The sequence below is a fragment of the Ailuropoda melanoleuca genome, chromosome 1 (genome assembly GCF_002007445.2).
Source record: "Ailuropoda melanoleuca isolate Jingjing chromosome 1, ASM200744v2, whole genome shotgun sequence".
Classification (NCBI taxonomy): Eukaryota; Metazoa; Chordata; class Mammalia; order Carnivora; family Ursidae; genus Ailuropoda; species Ailuropoda melanoleuca.
Window position 1 is genome coordinate 118,692,532 of NC_048218.1, and position 24,019 is coordinate 118,716,550.

At 43.7% G+C, this 24,019-nt stretch overlaps 1 protein-coding gene across 1 annotated transcript in view; it reads right to left on the bottom strand.

Moving 5' to 3' along the window:
• The window catches only part of HECW1 (HECT, C2 and WW domain containing E3 ubiquitin protein ligase 1), a 436,289-nt gene extending 415,973 nt beyond the window's left edge, over positions 1-20,316 (bottom strand). Inside the window, exons 1-2 of the mRNA XM_034640683.1 lie at positions 20,014-20,316; positions 18,570-18,804 (exon numbers count right to left, since the gene is read on the bottom strand). Of these exons, the coding sequence (XP_034496574.1) occupies positions 18,570-18,692 (123 nt within the window). The 5' untranslated portion in view covers positions 18,693-18,804; positions 20,014-20,316. The remainder of the gene's footprint in view (positions 1-18,569; positions 18,805-20,013) is intronic.
• Positions 20,317-24,019: the final 3,703 nt, after the last annotated feature.

The following is a 24,019-nucleotide window of genomic DNA, read 5'->3' on the forward strand; positions in this document are numbered from 1 at the left end:
GTGATGTAAAAGAAGTTACATAAAAATCCAATGAAATGATTTCCAAACATATAAAGATCCTATCCAATTTCTTAATGACTGAGACACCCAGGCACCCCTAAGATTGTATCCAATTTCTAATGGTCAAAATCAGTTTTTTTAAAAAAAGTATTGGTCAGAACAATCCGACAAATGGATTTGAGCTGGTCTTTGAGAAGGGGTAGAATTTAAACTGGGGATAAAGAATGCAGAAAGCATTCCAAGCAGATAAAAAAACAACATAAATATGATTTTAAGAGCTGAATGGGTGTGTGAGATCCGCTAATGAGATGAGTATCCGTCTTCAACAGCAGTGGGAATCAATACGGGGCCGAGGAATGTGGAATCCAGCTGCGGGACGTCTCTGAACCTGATACCACACATCAAAGGAAGCGGACAACAGTTTCTCAGCAAAGTGGTAGCATGACTGAGGTTCTGCTGAAAGAACATGAAACCGGAATTGATATGCTTGTTGAAAGGAAGGGGAGAAGAGAGCAGGCATGCTCCTCTGCTGATCAGTCATGAAGTAATTAAATCTTGCGCAAGAGTGGCAGCCATGAGAATGGAAATGGTGGAAGTGGAATTCTGGAACAACCTCAAAGGCATTGAGAAGGTGATATCTTGTGTCTGGCTGCTTAACTCCTATATGTGAAGTTGGTCATGGGTAAGGTTGCATTACTACAAGTCTTAAGGGCTAGGAGAATTACAATGTCATTACCAAGACAAGTCATCAATTTGGCTTTATACATATTCAACTTGAAATAATAAAAGGATTTCTCCCACGAAATGCCTTTAGATCTCAGCGGGCTCAGACTCAGGTCTCAAACATCCTGGGCTTGATTTGGCCACCACCAAAACAGGTGGGAGTCGCCTTCCATTGATGGTAATGCACCCAAAGCAGAGGCCTGGGGAGTGATAATGCCGATGGATCTTTTCAGCTCCCTGGAAGAAATCTCTCTTAGCTGGGTGTGGGTGGGCTGGATCGCAAAACTGTGATCTGCTCAGGGGGTAACTTTGCAGAAAGCAAGAGGCGGGGCACCGGATTTGAGAAAGGAAGCAAGAGCCACACCCCCTCCAGAAAATGCGCCTGGCTCTTGCAGCACTCTGGAGGAATTGCTTCCACAGGTTACCTGTCTGTATAGAGATGAGAGTGCCTCCCTACATTTCAACCCCACCGAGGATGGGGCATTATGCAGGGGTGGATTGGAATCAGCCTCCCTTGGGAATGGAGAGGAAGAGTCTTACAAGTTCACCCTCTTTTATTGTGATCCAGGAGCCAATTTCCATCTGGTGATCACAGAATCACATACAACAATTGGGAAGCTAGATAAACCCCAGCAGATAAATGCCAAGGAGGCATTAAAATCTGACTGCAGCTAGGTGTGTCACCTTGTCTCCAGTTAATCCTGGGACCCTCTGATTCTGGCAGAACACACACGGAACCCAGGAGAACAGACAGGAGACTATGTGCCCCTGGGATGCATCAGCCTAGATGGTTTTACTGTCCAAAGGTGAATAAACTGAAGAAAAAATTTGTAAAACACAGACAAGTGGGGATTCAGGGGAAAGCGTCCTTTGAGAGGTGGCATAGCAAATAGTAGAAAAGTCTGGACTGAATCTATTTTGCATTCCAAATAAATGTCATAAATGCACAAAAGGCCTTGTGAACCCACGTGACAGGTGAGGTGAAAAAGAACTTAAACAATTTCAGAAGACACTTAAATTCAGACCTCACAAGAGAAACTGGAAGAAATGTAAGTTGAAATTAAAAAAAAGATATGGCTCAAATTGAGGACTAGACCAAGAAGAATTAAAAGCAATAACAGAAATAAAGTCTGCTTTGGAGTGGAATTCAAATTAGAGGTGTCAAAAAGCAATAAAAAGTCCTCTAAGAACACAAAAGAAAGGGTCAAAGGACAAAGCAATGTGTGAGAAGATGGTAAAGGTAGACAGTTCACTTTTATGAAACAGGCATTTGTTTATCAGAGAGAGATCTGGTTTAAAGACACTGATCGAAACAAAACAAGTCATTAATGGTGGCTTAGCCGAGAGACAAGTTTGCTTTCTCTCCTGTGACAAGAAGTCCAAAGACGACATTTCTGGGCTGGTAGGGCAGCTACCCTATCAGGGACCTGAACTTATTTTTAGGCCTTCTTCCACCAGCTTTAGTGTGTGGCTTTCTTCTCCAGCTCACAAGATGGCTGCTGGCACTCCAGCCACCCCGATGACAGTCCAGATTAAACATGGAGGAACAGTAAGAGCAAATGTGGCATGTCAGATGAGACAGCCCCCCTTAAAGAGGTTTCCCAGAAGTCCCACCCAGTGACTTAGACATACATCTCACTGGACTCACATATGTCCTATGATTACCTCTACATGCAAGGAAGATTGGAAAATAGAGCTTTTAAAATGGGACCATTCCAAAATTAAGTCAGAGTTTATGAGTAAGTAAAAAAGAGAGAGGAGATACTGGTAGACAAATAGCCTACAACAAAACTCCTGAGATAAATACAATGACAAAGGAGCAGGACCGATACACACAAATATAACAGGTGACGATTTTCCTGTGCTGTATATGCAAATAGTTTGTCATGTTTCTAGTAAGATCCAATAAAAACAACAATAGCAACAAAAGCCTATGTACCTAGGTATCTTGGTAAAATGCTCTAATTCCACATAGAGTTTCTACAAAGAATTTAAATTTAGGCTCTCCTCAGACTTCTCCATGATTCTCAAAGACAGGGGATCATAAAATACTACAGCAGAGTCTTGGGGAAAGAGATATTACACGAACATGATAATCACAGTCAAAACACTGCTTATAAAAAGTAAGAGGAAAAAATTCCCCATACGGTGAAAGCATCAAAAAATAATCCCATAAAAACTTATTGAAACATAGATTTTCCACCCAACTCTATGAATGAGAAACGCATTACACTCATGTTTAAGAATAAATTTAGGGGCGCCTGGGTGGCGCAGTCGTTGGGCGTCTGCCTTCGGCTCAGGGCGTGATCCCAGCATTCTGGGATCGAGCCCCACATCAGGCTCTTCCGCTGGGAGCCTGCTTCTTCCTCTCCCACTCCCCCTGCTTTGTGTTCCCTCTCTCGCTGGCTGTCTCTCTCTCTGTCAAATAAATAAATAAAATCTTAAAAAAAAAAAAAGAATAAATTTAGTCTTAAAATTTACAAATGGGAAACCTGTGCTATAAAAGACCACAATCTGGGTAAATGTGAATGTGTTAGAGACGTCTAGTAGCCAACTGCATTTTCCAAAGGCCGACACAGCAGCACCTTCTCTCCTACATGAGACAACGTATGGCTTGGTGTTGAGAAAATCCTGCATCCAAATCTGGGCTCAGCAGGAAAGGATGACTGGTGTAGAATTACTAACATCACAAGGTGGAAATAAATAAAATTAGCTTTTTATCCAAGACAGCATAAAGAGAATAGCAAAAGAGACTCACAAAGAAGGTATTATTAAAAATAGACACATCGGTCTTTGGGGAGTAACGCAGGCGGACAGAAAGGGACAACTTCTAGGTTCCATCTTATATTTTTTGAAATTTTTTTGGTTTTGCTATGCTTCTATATTACTCTTATGATTAAAGAAAACTAGTAATTAATTATTAAAACAAAATGTATGCAACAGAAAAAAATTAGACACATCAATAACAACATTAGATATAAGAGTGATAAAGTAAATATTAGTTCTAGTTCTTGGGTTAAAAAGTAAAATAAAATAACAAATTTCTAACCAATCTTATTTTGAAAAGGAAGGGAGGAACAGAAGGAGACAGGAAAAGAGGGAATCAAGGGAGGGAAAATATGAAATAAAAAAAAAGTAAGACCACAGTTTAGGATGCAATTAAAAATTAAAAAAAAAAAAAGGTCAGTAATTTCAATTTAGGCAAATAGATAACTTTCTAGGAAAAGAATTTGTCTCAAGTAGAAATAGAAACTCTAAATAGACCAATAGCCATGAGATTAATGAGTTAATTTATCATATTGCCTGCAAAAGGCATAAAGCCCAAGGAGATTTTCCAAGTAAATCCTGTCTGAATTCCAGGGAATAATAATCCTAACATCACATTCATTTTTGGGAGGATGAAAACAACAGTTTCCTAATTCATTTTTGCAAATTTCAAATATATAGCATAATAAAAATATAGACTAATCTCATTCCTTCATTTATACATAAAGTTATATATAAATACATTTATATATAGTTTATATTTAGCTTTAAATAAAGATATTATTACATGTATATATATAAAACTAAGCATACCAGATCAACACAGAATTAAAAAAATAATAAACAACACTCAGGTTGGGTGAATTTGAAGACAATACAAATAGTTAGCTATTAGGAAATATAGTAATGTAATCGATCATTTCATTAGGTCAAAGGAGAAAACGCACTGGTTAAACATTGTAAATTCCCCCAAATTCTGTGTTTACAACATGATTAAAACACATCTACTCTAGGAATAGAGTAACACTAACTTCTTTTTTTAACTGAAATAAACAACCTATACCATTTAATAGTGAAAAACTGAATCCATTTTAATTAAGGACAAGAATAAGATAAGACCTCCTCTTACCATTTTTACTCAATACAGCTCTGGTTTTAGCCAATGTTATGAACACCTCCCACTCCAATGGGAGAGAATGAAGGGAGGGAGGAGGGAGGACTGGATGGAAGGAGGGAGAGGGAAGAAGGAGGAAGGAGGAAAGAGGGGAAGGAAATTACAAAGAAATCTAAGCATTCAATTTCTTGTGCTAGAAATAGCATAAAAGGCTCCCACTGGCCAAAATTGGGTTAATTTGAGCATTAACAAATGACTATAATTGACTGTATCACACAGAGTAAATAAAAATCTATGAGAACGCAGTGATTCCTTTCTTCCCCAAAGAAGAGAACAGAAAAAAGAGAAAGCTCTTTTTCACAGAAGAATGACAACTAATAAATGTGGAAGGAATTATATCATGGGAAAGTCAGCAATTTGCACCCCCCAATGTAATGATGGATCCAGGGAAAGATTCATGGGATGATAAAAAAAATTAAGTGCAAGGTTATAGGGAAATAGGAATTTGTCCCTATTACTGTGAAGACACATCGTACCTTTTGATGATGACCTCTAAAGATCACCACCTTAACCAATAGATCATCGTAAATAAAATTACAAGACACATTATAACCACACCATACATGATAGCGTTAATATCGATAATATATAAAAACTGCATACTAATTGGAAAGAGACCAAGCCCTTACCTAGGGAGAGGGTGTTGGCAAAACACGGGTACGGAGAATTTGCAGAATCAGAGCTTCACCTCCCTTTGTCTTTTCACCGGCAGGTGGGAGAAAGAGCACTGGATGGGATTGCCTCTGTCTTCGTATCAGAACCCTGGCAACAGGCCCTTCACTATATAGGGGTATTTTTCCCACTACATAGTGCTCCCGGGCCCCCAGGCCCCCAGGCCACCTTTCCATTTTCCTGCCATTCTTAGCCTGAAGCTTCCCATCCTTGGTCACAAGAAGCTGGAAGAAGTGGAAAGGCAAAGATTTGTGACAGCTGAGCCTGTCCTTTTCTATCCAGAAAACATCTTTCCCAGAAATCACTGTCAGAGGAGTCACTTGGCCACAACTCCCTGTAAAGAGTCAGCCTCCAGGACCCCTCCTCTGTTGATGAAAGAGCAAGAACAGAATGGCTAAGTCATAGCACTCAGTCCGGAGCTCCCTGACAGAGTATTAGCGTATGGCATATGTTGTTACAACTTTCCCAAAAGCAACTCTTCAGCCTATTAGGAAACCACAATGTACTTTTAGGATTATCTGTTCTGCTTTGGGGAGTCATTTCTGAGGAAATGATGAGACATTCAGTCAATGATTTGTGTACATTGATATTCATCAAAGCAATATTTCCAAGATATACCCTCCCTCACTAAACCAATAAACAAAAAGGGTAAATCTAACTTCAGTGCCCAGTAACAGGTGAATGTCTGAAAATGCAAGGTTGGGTGTCAGAGAGGCTAACTGTGTGAGCTGGTCAGGTCACAGAAACACTTTACATCTCAGTGTTCCCATCTGTAAAATGGAGTTAGTAATATTTCCCATATGAGTTTAGAAGGATTAAATAAAATTTTATATGTAAAGCATACAGCAAAGTACCACAATAAAAATCAAAGCATAGTTGATAGATACAAAGGCACGGAATATTATAGAGATTATTATACACTCAATTAAAATAACACATATAAACATCAGAAACTGTATGACAAGAGAATGCGTCTGATACACTACTGAACGCACATGAATGTGTACTTATGGTGGGATTTCAGTATCGTACATATGCCCAGAGGAAATGCATTAAGATAACAATGTCCTTACACCCGGCCATTGCATTACAGGTGGTTGTTATTTTATTCTTTATACATGGTTTTGTTTCCAAGTTATCTGTCTGATAAAATCAAGGGTCAGGAAACATTTTCTTAAAGGGCCAGTGAGTAAATATTTCAGGCTTGCCGGCCTCAGGGTCTCTGCCTTAACGAGGGGAGCACCACTACAGCTAGAAAGCAGTCACAGATCACATGCAAGTTATGGGTGTGGCCACGTGCCAATAAACTACAAAAACAGGAGGCAGTCCCCTGCATAATGATATATACATGTCGTATTTTAAAAATAAAATTTTTAAGATGGTATAGCAAAAGTCAAGAAAAGAGGAGTTTTCCTAGTGGTGAGGAAGCCTTGCACAACGCTTTATAGACAAGAGGAAACAGCAATTAGAGAGGGAGACAAGAAGTAATCCCTTAGTGGAAGAAGGAATCAAGCCCATGGGGTTTTACTAAAAAAAAAAAAAGTGAGAACAAACTATACAGTTGACCCCTGAACAACAGCTTGTAACTGTGTGGGTCCGTTTATACGTGGATTTTTTTCAATAGATACAGTACAGTACTGTCAAAGTATTTTCTCTTACAATTTTCCTAACATTTTCTTTTCTCTAGCTTCCTTTATTGTAAGAATATAGTATGTAATACATACACAAAATATGTGTTAGTCGACTTTTTGTTCTGGGTAAGGCCTCTGGTCAATAGTAGGCTCTTAGTGCTTAAGTTTTTTGAAGCACCAAAAGTTATACTTGGATTTCAACTGCATGAAGGGTTGGCACCCCTCACCCCCATGCCGTTCAAGGGTCAACTGGATTCCCCCTGAAAGCTTTGGGCCCTTCTTCCACGGCACACTGAGGCAGTAGGAAGCTCACAGGATTATGGCAAGTCCAGGTTACACGGCAGCCTTACAGCTTATCGTGGAGGGGGTAATGGAAGGTGCAGGACCCCAGGCCTCTACCCAGCATCCCAACAAAGGGCCCTATGCCCCTGCTCCGGCGGACACTGGCACGCGGATGCCTCACTGCTCTCAAGGAATTCTGAGTAACAGAAAATACTTATGATTACTGAATCAAAATCCCCTGCCTACTTCTTCTCATTCAGGACTCACAGCAAGTTTTCAGATTTTAGTTATTTGAAACCATGATCATGGTCCTTTCTTCCCATTCCAGAATTCCTCAAAGCACAGTTTTTCTAGAGCAAAAGTTGTAAGTTGGAGGCTTACAGTTACGCCTGGCCTGGCCCACGGAGTATTGCCATATCGTTAAATTGAATGAGTGAAAAAAAATCTGAAAAAATGAAAATTCTCTTAACTATTCAGGCTTTTGGTTTTCTTAGAGAAATCGAAAGAACTAGCAACACATTTCACACATGTCAGCAATTGGCTTGAAACTAAGTAGCCAGCAGTACAGGCCCTGGCTCACAGTCCCCTGCCTGCAACTGTCCCCCGCCCCCAACCCTGAAACCCATTATTTGCCTGGACTCCAAGGATATACAAGCTTCCTGCTCAGCCTTAAAAGGAGCTAGCAAAGTGCTGCAAAGCGTCATGCCTGGAGCCCAGAGACAGCTTCTCATCCCAGGTCTCACAAATGCAGGGGCTGTGACCCTGGGAGATGGCTGCCTCACTGTGGGGAACGTGAGAGGGTTAAGTGGGACATGGCTTAGGTGCCTTCCCCAACCAGCATTCTATGAATCTATAAATGGCCTAGCTAATTTTCAAACCTCACTGAGCTCATTGCCTGAAAAATACTGGAAGTCATGAGTTCCACCTGCTAATGGCACCTGGAAAAAATAGATTTGAAAAAGAAAATATCTGGATCCCTCAAAAGCCCTCTGCAAATTCATACCAAGATGTGCTAAATGTAAAAACAAAGCCATTCACTCTACTTTGCCTCTGCAATGAAATTTCAAAGGCAAGACTTCTTACAATTAAGAAAAAAATCCTATCACAAAGTTTAATGTTTTTATAAAAATAGTGCATCCATTACATTATTCAACCAAGACCAGTGAACGCTTGAAAAAGGGAGGGGTCACGACCCCAGAACGACCTTTCCTTCCCTTGAAGTGTGACACCCCCCAACCCTAATTCCTACCCTCCCCCACTACTCCCACAGTTTGGGCTTAGATTTGTTTCATTTCTCTTGCCATAACCCCTCACCTCTCTATATATAGCTGAAATGGTTCTTTTAATACTTTCTCTAGAAACTGAAACATACCCTAAGTTAGCATGATAAATGCCATTTAACCCAGAGCAGGAGGCAGACCTCTGGAGAAGGGAATCTGGCCTTCTTCCGTCTTCTTGCCTCCCTTCCCCACTCACAGCAGCCTGAGGTGTCCAGTGTGGTCTCCATCACAGGCCTCAACCACTTGCTAACAATGTGCCCCAAACCAGGCCATTCACTTCACCTGGTCCTGGAAGCCTAGGGTCCTGAGCAGGTGGCCAGTCTGAGCTACAGAATAGCCCTTGGCACAGCGGTTCACTGAATTCTATATAAAATATTTAGATAAAAAAGCACTTCTACTCCAGAAGATTCTCTGGATCACTGGGGGAAAATACCATTTGTGGCAAAGTTCTGAGTCATGAGGAAACACGATTCTGTAACAGTGGGCTCTCCAGTAACAGACCCAGTGCTTCGGCCCTAAGGTGCCTAAGATCAATGACAGGAGAATTATATTTGGTAAAATTAAGTTTAACTGAAGAACAGCACAATGATTTCTAAATCCCTGACCAGGGTGATGCTCTGTTTAATGACCAGACTGTGAGTATATGTACTCTCAGAAGCAAGATCGTACACTCGAGGGCCTCACTCTTAGCTCTGTGAAGACAAGAACTGTGGTTGCGTATCCGTTCACCAGGGTAACCTAACCCCCAGCCCAGTGTCTGGTATACAACAGATGCTCCATGAGCAGTGTGAAAATAAAACAATCAGCCTTGGAGCTCCTGGTTCAGTCACTGGAAGGTAGAACTCTTAATCTCAGGGTTGTGAGTTCCAGCTCTACAGTGGGTGTAAAGACTCATTAAAAATTAAAAATCTTAAAAAAAAGATCACTCTTAAAAGACACAACTTTTTCAATTTGTTTTCTCAACTTAAATGTTTCTCCACTGCAGGGATTTTATTCTGCTGTGCTTTTTGCACCTTTTTGCCTTAAACTTCAAGTAGTTTTTTGTCTAGATGTTAAAATGCCGCACACAAGCGTAAATACTTGTCATAGAATAGAAACTCAAGAAATGTCTTCTAGGTGAATAAAACATTTGAAAATTGCTTGGAAATAATTAACCAGAATTTTAAAAGATTATGTACATGTACTTACATATTATAGATGTATTTCTATATTATCTGTACAGAGATATGTGTGTATACTTACACATAATGCATTTTTATTTTGTTTGTAATCCAATAGTCCCCAGGTCAAATTTTTCATTAGAAGCTTAAAGCTGTTTCAGTAAAGGTATAGGGATATTTTTCCTGTCTCTTGGGAAAAAAGCTGAAAATATCCATTAGTGACTTTCAGCTACTTTCCCAAGGAAGTCACACCAGGATCCGAATGTATATTTCCAAGACGGATACATTTTAATTGCTTGCAACAAAAGGATAGAGAATGTTTGCAAAGTTCGTGTGAGTTCATCAACAATTGTGCTAGCTTGCCACTCAAAGTAGTCCTGAAGATGGTGAACAGCATTGTTAATAAAATTCCCTGTGAAACTGAACCAGATGACTTCACGGTGAATTGATATGCCATCAGAGAGGTTCTAAGAAACACTGATCACCTCATTCTTTCAAGAAGACACCAGGTTTAAGCAAAGTCCCCAAGCATGGCCCACCAGAGCCAAGGGTCCAGATCTGCTCAGGCATTTCCAAAAATGAATGCACCACACAAGCAGCATGGGAACATGTTTCCTATTGCCTTGGCTCTGAGTCCTTTGAAATTCTGTAGTTTCTTCTCTATTGCTTCTTTCAGACGATCTAAAAAGTCAGCTTTCTTCTGAAGAAGGAAGTCACTCAGATATTGGTAAGAAAAAAATACTGTGGGCATCCCTTTGTGAAACGTTATTAGGCATTCTTCCATTCATGGTCGGGCTGGACAGCAGGGAGAAGACAGGTTCCATGCCTTACTACTGCGTGATCTTGGGAAAATCTCTCTAGTCCTCAGGCTTGCTTATTTATATACAAGGATATTAAAATTTTAAGATATGGTCCAACTATAAACTGCATTCAGTCTTTAAATAGTGAGTTCTGTTCCTGGGCACTACTCTTGGCACTTAGGAAAATCAATGAAAAAAGCAGGACAGAAATTCCTGTCCTTGCCGAGTTCACCTCTTCCAATTTTCCACTTAGCGTTATGATATGCATTTCAGATGAAGACACAGTGCAAAATGCCATTCTAGAAGCAATAAAATACACACCTTCTCAACCCTGGTTGTTCCTTGGGGCACTCATTTATTTAACATTCAGAGACATACTTGCAATGGCAGATACCAGGACAAGTGTTTTCAGGATACTAAGATAAATGTGACACAGTCCTTAACCTTGGGGACCCTGTCATTTAGTAGGGAGGCTGAAAGGCGGGAGTTAATAACAAGCATACAGTGATCCCTATCACATGGGAAGTCAGGGCACAGAGAATCCTATCAACCAGGAAACTTAGGACGTGAAGAGTTAAGCTAGATCTTAAAAATGAGTAAATGTATAGAGGGCTAGGGAAACTAAGAGTTAAACACAGTGGAAGAAAGAAAGTACATAATTACAGAAAATGCAGAGCATGTTTGGAGAAGCGAAAAGAAGGTCCACTTAGCAGCAGCAGAGATCAACGGGACATCCTGGGACATGGCTGGCCACCACCCACAGACCTGCAAGGCCAGCCTGGGAAGTGGGCTCTTTACCATGTAGACTGTGGTGGCTCTTGCTGGTTTTGAACACAGGAATGATATGCTCACATTCAAGACGACAAAAATCAGTGTGGAGCAGAGGAGACAGAGACCAGAGGGCAGAGAGTTTTATCTAGACCTAACAACAACAAATAACTTATTCAAATTCAACAATAATGGAGTAATCAACTGTTACTTGCTGGGTGGTGAGGAGGAAGCAAAGACAAGCTCGAGCTTTAACTGTGGGAGAATGCCAGCCAGGATAAATAACACCGAGATTCAGTACCAACAAAATGCCCAGGCAGTAATGAGGAGCCCAACCCTCCTCACCTTGTGGAGTGGGGGGGAAATCATTTATGGAAAAGAAAAAAAGAGTGTTCTTGGAGGATCCAGAGACCTGACAATACCATCCAAACTCTAACTCATCAGATTCTTAAAAGGTTTTATTTCATGTCCAGACACATGAAAAAATGCTCAACATCACTCGGCATCAGGGAAATATAAATCAAAACCACAATGAGATACCACTTCACACCAGTCCGAATGGCTACGGACAGATGTTGGCGAGGATGTGGAGGAAGGAGAGCCCTTTTACACTGCTGGTGGAACTGCAAGCTGGTACAGCCACTCTGGAAAACAGTGTGGAGGTTCCTTAAAAATAGAGCTATCCTATGATCCCGCAGTTTCACTACTAGGTATTTCCCCAAAGGATACAAACATAGTGATTGGAAGAGGCACCTGTGCCCCAATGTTTCTAGCAGCAACGTCCACAATTGCCAAACTGTGGAAAGGGCTGAGATATCCCTCAACAGATGAATGGATAGAGAAGATGTGGCTCATATATACAATGGAATATTACTCAGCCATAAAAAATGAAATCTTACCATTTGCAACGATGCGGCTGGAGCTAGAGGGCATTACACTAAGCGAAATAAGTCAATCAGAGAAAGACAATTATCATATGATTTCGCTCGTATGTGGAATTTAAGAAACAAAACAGGGGAAGGGAAGAAAAAATAAAATCAGATGAAATCAGAGAGGGAGACAAACCATAAGAGACTCTTAACTCTAGGAAACAAACTGAGGGTTGCTAGAGGGGAAGTGGGTAGGGGGATGGGATAACTGGGTGATGGGCACTAAGGAGGGCACTTAATGTAATGAGCACTGGGTGTTATATACAACTGATGAATCACTGAACTCTGAAACTAATAATACACTATATGTTAAGTAATTGAATTTAAATCAGATTAAATTAAATTAAAAAATAAAAGTGTCTGGCTATGTTCCAGGCACTGTTCCAGGCACTGAGCTAAAAAACAAGCCCCTGCTTTAATGAGTTTACAAGTTAGAATGGGAGACAGACAACAGACACATAAGGAAGCAAATATATCACAAATCGAGTGGTGCTAAGTGATGTGAAGAAAAAGAAAGCAGGGAGATAGAAGAGAGGGCATGGGTGGTCAGGGAAAGTCTTTCTGAAGGCGCGATATGTCATTAACGGAAGCGCAAGCTTGCAGATACCTGGGAGAAACCCCCCTCTCCCGCACACACACCCCTTCCAAGTCAAGAGAACAGCATGTGAGATGAGTGTGTGAGTGGCCATGGCTGAGGAGGAACAGGAGGTTGGGGACATGGGCCTGGTGAGGCAGGAGTGCGAGGCCCCATTATGCAGAGCCTGTGGGCCACATAGGAATTTTGGATTTCATTTTGAGATGGATGGAACCATCAGAAGATTGTGGGCAAAGAAATAACAGAGATTTCTGACTGTTCTGTGTTGTATTTGCTGTATGCCAACACCTAAAATAATGCCTGACACATAGCAGACATTTCGTCAATATTTGGTGAACGAATGAATGATCATTTGGGCTGCTGTACAAAGAACAGATTGCAGATGGGCAGGGAATGCAGGAGACTGGCCGGGCATCCACGCAGAAGTTGAGAGATCATGGTGGCTGAGATAAGGCTGGTCCTGCTAGCCAGAGGGGGTGAGAGGAAGGGAGAACTGTTTGCAGAAAGCTAGATTAGATGAGAGACAGAAGTCAGGGGATCAAAGGCATTCGGCCTGACCAATAGGAAGAACAGAGGTGTCCCTTTACCCAGACGGAGAACTCTGAAGGGGAAGCAGCTTTGAGGAGTGAAAATTGGGGGTCGTGTTTTGCACCTACAAATTCAGATTGCATGGCATTCGGGGAGATGCTGGTGGCAGCATTCCAGGAGTGAGTCAGGACCACTGAGATAAACTTGAGATCAACGGCACGAAAACAGTGTTGAGACCAAAGGCAGGAATATAGGTAAGGAGAGATGGGAGAGCCAAGCCCTAGAGGATTCCATCATGTAGGGATAAAAAGTCAGGGGCCATCAAGAGAGCCTAACAAAGAGATCCAGGGACACAGCAGGAAGCCAGGAGAATCTGGTTGTCCTGGAAGCAAAGGGCTCAAGACAGAAAGTGGACCCCAGTGCATGACCAGCAGCCCTCAGATGGAGAGCTGACCTGGTCCTGGATGAGCGGAGACCACCAGTTACCATCATCCATCATGGGGGCAGCAGGAGGAAAGGGTGGGGACCAGAGCTTGGCTGGGTGCCCTGAGAGGTGGAAGAAGAGATGAAGCAGTCTTCAAATGAACCGACGGTATTCTGGTCTCTGGCTACACGGCCGGCCGGTATTTGTTTTATTTTATTAAACATCTTGTTAGTCTCAATCAAACATTACACAGTAAAATATGCTTTCACAGGCTTAGACAGGGAGAGTAAAGAAAGCCAGTGTAGACAACTTTGTCCAGGTGTGTTTTGTAAGAGGGAGCAGAACACTGCCCAACCGTGCATGGCATGGAGTCTGGGGAGGGATGCGTAAATGTCATATATCACACCACATTTCTGTGCCAACAGTTTGTTCCCCTCAGCTCCTTTATACGCAGGTCTTATGCCTTGTCAGGGGCAGAAGTGACACTCAAAGCTACTTTTTTCTCAAATTCAAAAAGCTCATTTCCACAAAAATCACTTCGGCTCAAAATTGAGGGGAGAATTTTGTTAATTTAGTAGTCTTAAATTTTGATGGTAAAAGGAATGAAGAATAACAATAAAGAAAGAGAAGTCCTTTTAAGGGTAAAAATCTACTGATCATGTCCTGTGGTTTTCCAGCCGGTCAGTGTGCAGCGGGAAGGACCCTGGTGGATGGCTGCCGGGTTCCAGCGAGCAAGCAAGGTCTGATGTGTTCAACCCTAGTCTCCCCTTAGCCTGAATCTCTGAATTGCAGGACTGTGACTTCTGTTTCTCAAACCGCTGTGACTGAAACCCCGAAAGCAAAAGCAGGGAACACTTGTGCAAGTTAAATGAGTGTCAATTTAAGGACAAAGTGATTGAATCACAATCGCTGGCCATGGATGTGAATTTTGGTCTTCTTTTTTTCCCTTCCACACACATGATATTTCCCTGACATCTGTTCAATACAAATAGATCTAGAAAGTGTGAAAGGGAAAATCTGCTCCACTAAATATATAAAAGGGACCCCAAGTGAAGTCTCCATGATGGCATTCGTCATCATGGGCACAGATGGCGTCCTTTTCCAGCGCCGCCCCCCATCAGCTTAAGTTCCATGCACTGAATTCTCCCCAAAATATTGCAAGGCAATAGGTGTTGGATAACACCAGAAGAGCCTGTCTGTACACCATATCCTTATTTATCAATCCTCTGTGTACATCAAGCTTTGGGCCAATAAATCAGGAAGAGCGTGGGTTCTCAACTAATAATTTGGACAGTGCGCATCACTTGTTGCTATGGGAATCCAGCTGTTTTTCTCTAGTGACCTGGGGGTGTAGTGGCGTTTGTGATACCTTGCCAATAAGCAGTGACATTATTGTCATCCTGCACGGACTACTTACCATTTTCCCTATTGTGCCCATGTCACAGAACACAACAACCACTTACCAATAAATACCCACACACCCAGGCATTATGGTGTGGGACATACGAAACACCTATATATTGCTTTGTTTCCTGAAGTGTTTAAGGAGGCTTTAAGACAAATGCCCAGTGGTCAGAAAGTCCATGTTTAAGTCCAACAAAATCATCAGACGAGCTGGTCTGCCTCTAAGCCTCATTGTATCTTAACTTGAGAAGCAGCGTTTATGAAGGAAGTAGAAAGGGTTCAGGCAGGGAGAAGGTTAGGAGGCAGGGTGCGTCTAATGGGGCAGGGTGGGGGGGTGGAAGCGCTACCAACCCCCTATGAGTTATGGCTGCGACAGGAGGTCAGCCGAGCTCAAGAAGGGGCAGAAACACACAACAGTAAGGAAATAAGTAAATAAATAAGAGCAACACAAGGGAGCAGAAGGAAATGGGAACATTGTTAGATGAATCCCAGGGAACACTTCGACAGCCAGGGTTACTCAACTGTGAAACACACTCCATGGTGAGAATAAAAACATTTTACTGTAGGTCCTGGAACCTTGACTATCAAACCATAAACTTAAAAACGTTGTACACAGGAGTTGGGGAACGTCCACTTTTTCACCACTGCCCTCCTCACTGGGAACAGAAATGCCACAGATCTTTTCCTCTAATATAGTAAATCTAATTTTACAAAGAAGAAAGAACTGTTACAGCTACTTACAGACAATAGTGTTAACAGAGGGCCCAAAGTCATTATTAGATAACCCAGAGGCTAACACACATAGCCTTAAGTATTTTTAGTGTATATATTGCCAAGTTAAATTTATAAATAAATGTAAATATTAATATAATTATAATTAATACTAATCTTTTTCTTCCTCTAATTCACTCAATTGAATAAACCAACCAAAACCAACAAAATCCCAGAATCATGGTGTTAGATATGACCTTTGGGGTTACCTGGTTCAAGTCCTCATTTTTAAAGAAGAGGAAACTAGACCTCAGAGAGGAGAAGTGACTTAAAAAAAAAAGCCATGCGGAACATTCCACACTGTTTTCTCTAAAAGTCCATGAATGTCAAACGTGCCTTACAGTAGGGCACAGGGGTTGGAACTTTCTGGTTTCCTAATGGTAACTTGTTTTGCTTTTCAGGATGAAAAAATAAGGTGGTGATGGGATGGAAACAAGGGGTCTCTCTGTAAGTCACACCTGCTGGCATAGAAATCCGCCTTCGAGGAGATTCAGTCAGGGTGGGCTCGCCCAGCCATGACAGCTGTCTCGGGTCTAGTTGCTGGCTCATTTCAGAGGCACAGCTCACAGTGGTTAAATGTGATTTGAACAAACAACTGTCAGTCAGGGACGTTCCCTGGACAAGCGCATCATCCGAGTGAGCTGTGGGTAGTGGAACCAGCCTTGGAGAGGAAGTGGCAAAGGGGGGCTCACTCTCACTGTCTAATTGCTGGCTGATGTGCTGGGAGCTAATTCCCTTCTAAGGCCACAGCAAGACAGAATCAGGCAGCTATCAGATCAATTTTATCAAAGGATAATCCAGGTTTTTCAAGTAAAAAAGAACCCAAGCGTGCTGTATCTGGACTTGCAATCTACCTGATTTCTCACTGAGAGTAGGGGGATCCCTTCTCTGGGGCAGTGCTGGGGGGAGGGGGTAGCGGGGGAAGGCCTGGATTTGAGTCCTGGCTCACCTGTTCCCTCAGAGGTTTACATAACCCCTCTGATCTGCCCATCTGACTCACAAAGGGAAAAATTCCCACCTACCTCCTGCCTAAATGAGTAGAGGGCATTTCTATGCCCTGAAATGCACTCAATCAACATTCCTGAGAACATACCCCCGTCCAGGGCAAAGTGCAACGTGCTGGAGAGATGAGAGATGAATTGAACAATATCCTTGTCCTCAAAGTAGCATGTTCAAGGCGAGGGGGCTGTGGCCCTTGCACACCTCATGTAAGTGCAATATAAGAGGGGACTTAGCAGTATGAAGGAGAAGGCTATGGAAACAAGGGAGGGAGTGATTCATTGTGACTGGCAGGTATGCTTAGTCCAGGAGGTTATTTTAATTGTAACTTTAAAACAAATGAGCACACTACAGTGGAAAATGGAGTAGATAAGCATAAATCAATGACCAAATACCTCAACCATTCCCAAACCGTAAAAATTACTACAAGCACATGAAAACACTTTGCTTGCCTGTTTAGAGTAATTGTTGCCTCATTTCTATAACGAGCATCAGTGCCAGCAAGTTCTGTGAACAATATCAAATTTTACCAGGGAAAGTAAGTCAGACGCTATTGACAATTGCCAATTAAACAGCTACTTAGAATCTTTCATTAAAAACAAACAAACAAAAAAATCAATCATTGGAAATAAGCTATGGTGTCCATTACCAACAGAAGATGGGGCTGTAATAAATAACGAATCCACAAATAAGGAGAAAAATCTGTTACCCAATATTCTTCTAGGTACCCCAGACCCTACCAAATCTTTTGCTCTAGTGAACAAAAACAAACAAACAAAAATTGGACCTGTTTGAGTCATTGGCTAATTTCATTTAGAGGAAAATGCAGATACCAGGGTTAAAGCAAATTGCAAGGTGTAAAAATAAACCATAAATTCTATAATCTGCCCCTGGCTTGTTTGCATAATTTGGGCCCTAATTATCTGCCTTGTTAAACTGGGTAACTTTTCTTAACTCCTCTACCATTATCACACAGTGCTAGAACTGGAAGAAACCACAGAAATCCACCCGTCCAACTTCCTCACTTTACTAATAAGGAGGGGTGATGGCAGAGGCTGGCCTTCCAGACTCCCATCTGTCCTTTTAGTACTTCCTATATTGATACTCATATCTGATGCAAGCATCACAGAAAGTAGAGCTTAAATGATCTTTTAAAACATCTGTCTTTAAAAGCCAGAAGGTGAAGGGAAGCAAATGATGGTACACAAATCACAGGAGCTGCAGTACTGATGCATTCATCGGCTGTTCCAGCTCAGAACGTGGTCTCCCTACCAAGTCAATAACGTCACGATCTAAACAAACTTAGGCAATTTGCCTTCATGAAATAACTACCTGAAACAAAAAGAACTGTCATGCCACAAAGCTGTTAAACCGCACGAGACTGGGATTCCGGAATTAGTCAGAACACGGTTTATTAAATGAAACACTCTGAAGTTCAATTTGCCTATAGGTCTAGGAACTAAAATAGTGCTACGTTTTTTCCAACGCCACATTCCAGAGGAGCTTGCAAACAGAGGGAAGGGGCAACAGGGAATTCTGCCACACTCTTCTGCTCCACCAAACAGGCACACACATTCATACCAGGGTAGGCATTTGGACTCTAATCCCTGCTTAGTGGAAAACACACATTTTCAAAATGAATCCCCGATCTAGAACGAATTACCGTAATAGCCACAGCCGGAGCGAGTCCGCTGATGAGAAACGCAGATCTGGCCACCTGCTTTGAGACGCCTTGAACCACGACACTGCCTGGGTCTTTAAAGTCTGGCCTTCTCAGGTAGGGCATCTGCCCTCCTAAATCGCGTTTAAATCCCAGGAAAAGAGAGAAGATGCCTCCCTTAGTCTTTGAACTACGCTGCTCCTCCTGTATCCATTTCTGCTGAACACAGCCTTGTTAGCTTTTCAAAGAGAAAACATAAAAACGGAAAGAATTGCACCACTGCAGATCGCAAGAGAAGTAAGCACAAAACTATAGCAACGTCAAAGAGCTTCAGCAACTAGGAAAATCCCCACATGCTATCTGGTGTCAGCTCAATGCAGGCTGGGGCGCTCTGTGCCCGGAACCACAGGAAGCCGGGCATCTCTGCAGCCTGTGTCCCTGCCAGCTCTCCCCCCCCCCCACGCGCTCACATTGGGCAGGGAAGTTATGGTCTCTGTGTGCAAGACAGATAGACAGACCACGCACCCACACTCCGCAAATCCGCCAAGTGGCCGGGACGTCAAACGGCAGAGCAATCACAAGGCACTGGCGGAGCGGAGGGGGGGGGGGATGGAGGGACCACATTGTTTGAGTCCTCCGATTTTGCTGCATTGTCACCGCCCGGGAACGTAGGGGTAGAAGGAAGGCGCACCTCCAGCTAAAAATGGACCGGACGCGTTTTTTTTCCTGGTGGCTCCCTCCCCGCCGGCGTGCAGGTAGCAATACGGTAGGCGACAAGACGGGCTGCTCCCGCTAAAACTCAGGTGGCAGGCCCGGCTGAGCGGTGCAGCCGGCGGGGGACAGGGAGGCGCTTGGAGAAGCACCCGCACCGCGCATCCTTCCCGCCGGCCACCACCCAGGGGAGCACGGCCCCGACCTGCCACGCGCCCCGAGAGAGCACTAGCGAGCCGGTGCGGGGCTGCCGGCTCTCTCGGCCACCCACGGCATGGCATGGGACACAATTGTCTGAAAGCGAGCCCGAGGCAAAGCCCAAATTCAGAGCCTTGGTTCACAAGGGGTGGGTGTGGGCTGGGAAGGGGGATTACGTAGGTCTCTCCGCCCCCTCCCGACACCTCCTCGCCACTGGGAGGGCGCCGGGGGGCGGGGGAGGCGCTACGAACCCGCTTGGGGGCTTCTTTGTTTCTCTTCGTGCCCCGCAGGAGGGCCCGGGGTGCCTGCTGTACCCGCGCCGGGGTCGCCAGCCGGGATGCCTGCCCGGCCCCGGGCGGCGGCGCGTCCCAGGCTGACAATTGAACCTCGCGGGAGAAGCGAGAGGGTGGAGAGGAGGGTGGATCCCGGGCCCTGGGGAGGGAGGGCGCTGCCGGGGCCTCGGGAGCGGCGGGGAAGCCGCCCAGAGAAGGGCGGGGGAAGGGGAGGCAGGCAGAGTCCCCGCACGGCGCTCGCTTACCTTGGCGGCCCCGGCCTGGGCACGGATCATGCTCCAGTCGGCGCGCGGGTTAGAGCCGGGGGACGCACGTGCCCTGCATGGCGCGCCGGGCACCTGCCGGGGGACCGGGGCGCCCACCCGCTCTCGCAGCGCTCCGAGGTCTCGCGGCCAGCGGCAGCCTGCGCCAGGGCCCCGGCGAGGGGGAGCGCGCGGCTCGGTGAGTGTACGCGCGAGGATTGATTGGGCCGGCTCGGTCAGAGACGCACCGTAGTCTGGCTCCCACAACGGCGCCTGATGCGCGGTAACGCAGCACACTTCATCGCTTTATCCTCCCGCCCGCATCCCCTCCCTCCCTGCCTGCTCCTCTGTGGGTACCAGACTTCCCGAACCAACCACAAGCCGGGCTTGCTCTCATTAGCGCTGCCCCGCCCTGCAGCCTCCGCGCACCCCCCGCCCCCGCCGTAAATATATATTGATTCTTGTTACCGCCGGCCCCATCCTTCCTACACCCAGCAGGCGTACTGGGCATATCCAGCACCAGCCCCGGCCCACCGGCTCTTTTGTGTCGGTGCAAACAGTATGTTCAGAAAGGAGCTGGTATAGACACCCTAGCAGGTACCCTATGACAGGTGTTCTTGGCCGCTGTCTTAAACACACTTTCCCCACCTACCCTATACACAGTTACAAACACTCACACACGTCTGGGCACTGTCCTGTGTCTGCACCGCAAACACACCAAACAAACACCGTAATTGCAAATGCAAAGGGTGAAAATACCCCCCCTCCCCGAAAATCTATTGTTGGGCAAGACTAGCTTTCAAACCGGGTTTTATACTAAACTGCACGCAGTGTCAGAATGCTAGAACTGGAAGGAAGCAAAGAATAAACCCCTCCTTAGACAGCTAACCAAGATGCACAGAGAACTGAAATGTTAGTCACTGTTGGCTGCTGGCTTGCTCCACATATGTAAATCTACGTGCGTTTGGTCGGTATCTGGCCTGATGTATTCACATAGGATGCAGTGGTTTTGAGCACATAATCTCCACAAAGTCCATGAACTAACTGCATTCTTCAGAATGCTTATTTATTTATTCCCATTCTCCTGCCCAGCATCCCCTATATGAGACATTTTACATACCAGGAGAAATCTTTCCCATGCCCCGAACTCAGTCTTCCCCTAGAATAAACAAAGGGCTGGCCCTGACTCCAGAACTCCTCATTGAAGTCAGTGCACAGACTTCTCTAAACCAAATCTTCTCCCCCAACACTGCAGGAGGGATGCTTCTCAGTGACTCTCCTTTCACTGACCCAACTCTTGATTTCTCTCTCACCACCAGAAGTTTTCAGAAGTGGAAGCCTTGGAAGATGTGAAGGCAGCTTTACCAGCTCTACTCCTTTCTCCAAAAAAGCACACCTCATCCTCCCTTCCCTATCCTCATTCTCCTGGGGCTGGGGGTGCCCTGGACTCCTCCTTTCCTGACCGACACCTTCTTGCCTGACACTGTTAGATGTCCTAGTCAGATGAGCTCGAAGCTATCCCTCCAAGAAGAGACTAAAAGCAGGATGCCCCAGGAAATAGCAACATCAGCCCTGTGAAGTTTGCGACCAGAGACTTGAACAAAAACAAAAACTCGGTCATAAACCAGCATCCATGGTTTCTAAGTTAGCACAATATCACCAAACCACAATAAAGGAAATTGTTTACTTCAAATAACGACCAAGATGTTCACCTCTTTATTTTCAATGATGCAGCATCAACCTGGCTCAGAGAGAATTCTTCCTGTTCTCTCTGTCATGGAGCTAACTTGACAAGTCCACATCTTTCATAATCCTGAAGTGTGCTTTATTTTCCTCTGGAGAGTTTCCTTTTTTATACTGAAAGCAAAAGACAAGAAAGCAGAAGTACACAAACTTTCACATTTTAACATGCTGAGTAGATAAACTATAAAGCAGCTTCTCCACGGTGGGGGCAATGGCAGCCCACGCACGCACTCACGCTTACTGTGTTCTCCACGCTCACACTGCCATGTTTATTCCCGACAGGCCCCACTGCAGCCTGGGTAGCCTCATCCTGTTTTTCAGAGCAGAAAACCAAGGCTACATGGGTTCTATAATTGCCTTAAGGTCTCATGGTCAGCAGAAGACCTCAAATCTAGAATTAACTGACTTTGGCTACCTGAACCTTAAAGCGAGGCCTATTTGGTGGAGAAATAAAGAGATTTGTCATAAATTTTAAAACCATCCATTTGTAAATCACATTTATGAAGCTTCTAATATACTCCAAACAGTATTATGGGTGCCATATAATCAAGTCCCAGTCCCAGTGCCCCCAATAGTACTAATCTTACATCAGGGCGTAAGATGATGCTGCATTTTGACAAGCAGATTCAAACACCGGGTGTCATCATGAGAGTGATGTAACCTTGTGTTTCCAGCTTTTGTAACTCAGGGAGGAACTGGCATGCACGCTCATCTCAGGCCGTATGCAGATAAAGACAATCAAACAGCATCCTTTGTAAGTGGCTCCTACAAATGCTAAGAAAGCTAGTGACTTGAACTAACCAAGGGATCAGCAGCAGACCTCTGTCATAATATCAGAAGTGAATGCCTTACAGCAAAGTACCAGGCAGCTGAAACTGTTCATGGCCTCGTGTCTGACATTTTCTCCAGAAGACCAATTGTAGCCATGATACAAAATTATCATTTGAGGACGCCTAAGGCTAAGGGTAGTAATCCAGAGGCCAGAGTGTCCAGCTTTGGTCGGCTGAACAAGCTACCTAGAGAAAGCAGGGCTTCCTCGTATGAAGGAAAAAGGATTTTAACTAGCAAATGACTAGGATATGGCAGTGACTGTCTTGGCAGCTATGAAAACCTTACGGGGGTTTGTGATCAAGGCTGGGTCAAACAGAGACTGAGGTTACATGAAGGAGCATAGGACTTTTCTTTTCTTACATGTATTTACCTACTCATTCAACAATGTTATTTAATGTGCTAATTTCTAGGGATATAACCTTGAAGAAGACAGAGTCTGACTTCATGGAGATCAAAGTTAACAGTACTAACACCTCTAATTAAAGAAGTGAGCGCTCTATATTTGATAGATGAGGTGATAGGTAAAATGGAGGGCCCATCATCACATATTCCAAGGGCCACAAATTCAGACCCACGTGTGGGGAGTGAGGTAGGGTCAAAGGACAGACTTCCTAGAATTAATGGTGCCTAAATTGATTGAGTCTTAAAGGATCAGTAGGAATTGGCAGGTGAAGGGAGTGAAGGAAAAGGACTCTGGATTAATGTAGGAAGGTCAGAAGATGGGCAGAGTGGTGTATAATATATTCAAGAAAATTTCAGTGTGATTGAAATGCAGACAAATGCATAGGTGTGTAGCAGTGTCTTATTATGGTTTTAAATTGCATTTTCCTATTAATTAATGAGGGTGAGCCCTTTCTCATGTTCTTATTTTCCATTTTTAGTGAAGAGTCTGTTCAAAACTTTTGCGCATTTTTAAATGGGTTGTTTCTTTCCTGTTGAGTATTAGAGTTCTTTAGGTGTTCTAGATACAAGTTCTTGGTCAGAAATGTGATTTCTAAATATTTCCTCCCAGTCTGTGGCTTGTCTTTGCATTCTCTTAGTTTCTTTTGCAGAGCAAAGTTTCTGAGGTTGAAGGAGTTCAACTTACCAACTTTCTTTTATGAATCATGTGACTAACCTAAGGTTACACAGAGTTTGGCTGATTTTTTTTTTTTTTTACACTTTTACACTTTGGTCTTTGGTCCACTTGGAATTATTATTATTTTTAGATGTGAGGTATAAGTTATGGGGTCTGGTTTTTTTGTCTGTTTTTGCATATGGATATTAAATCATTCCGGCACTATATATTGGAAAGACTATCTTTTCTTAATTGAATTGCTTTTGTAACTTTTCAGAGATGAATAGTAGTAAGGGTCTCTTTCTGGATTCTGTGTTTTGTACCACCAATCTGTTTGTCAGTCCTTTTGCCAGTATCACACTATCGTAACTACATAGG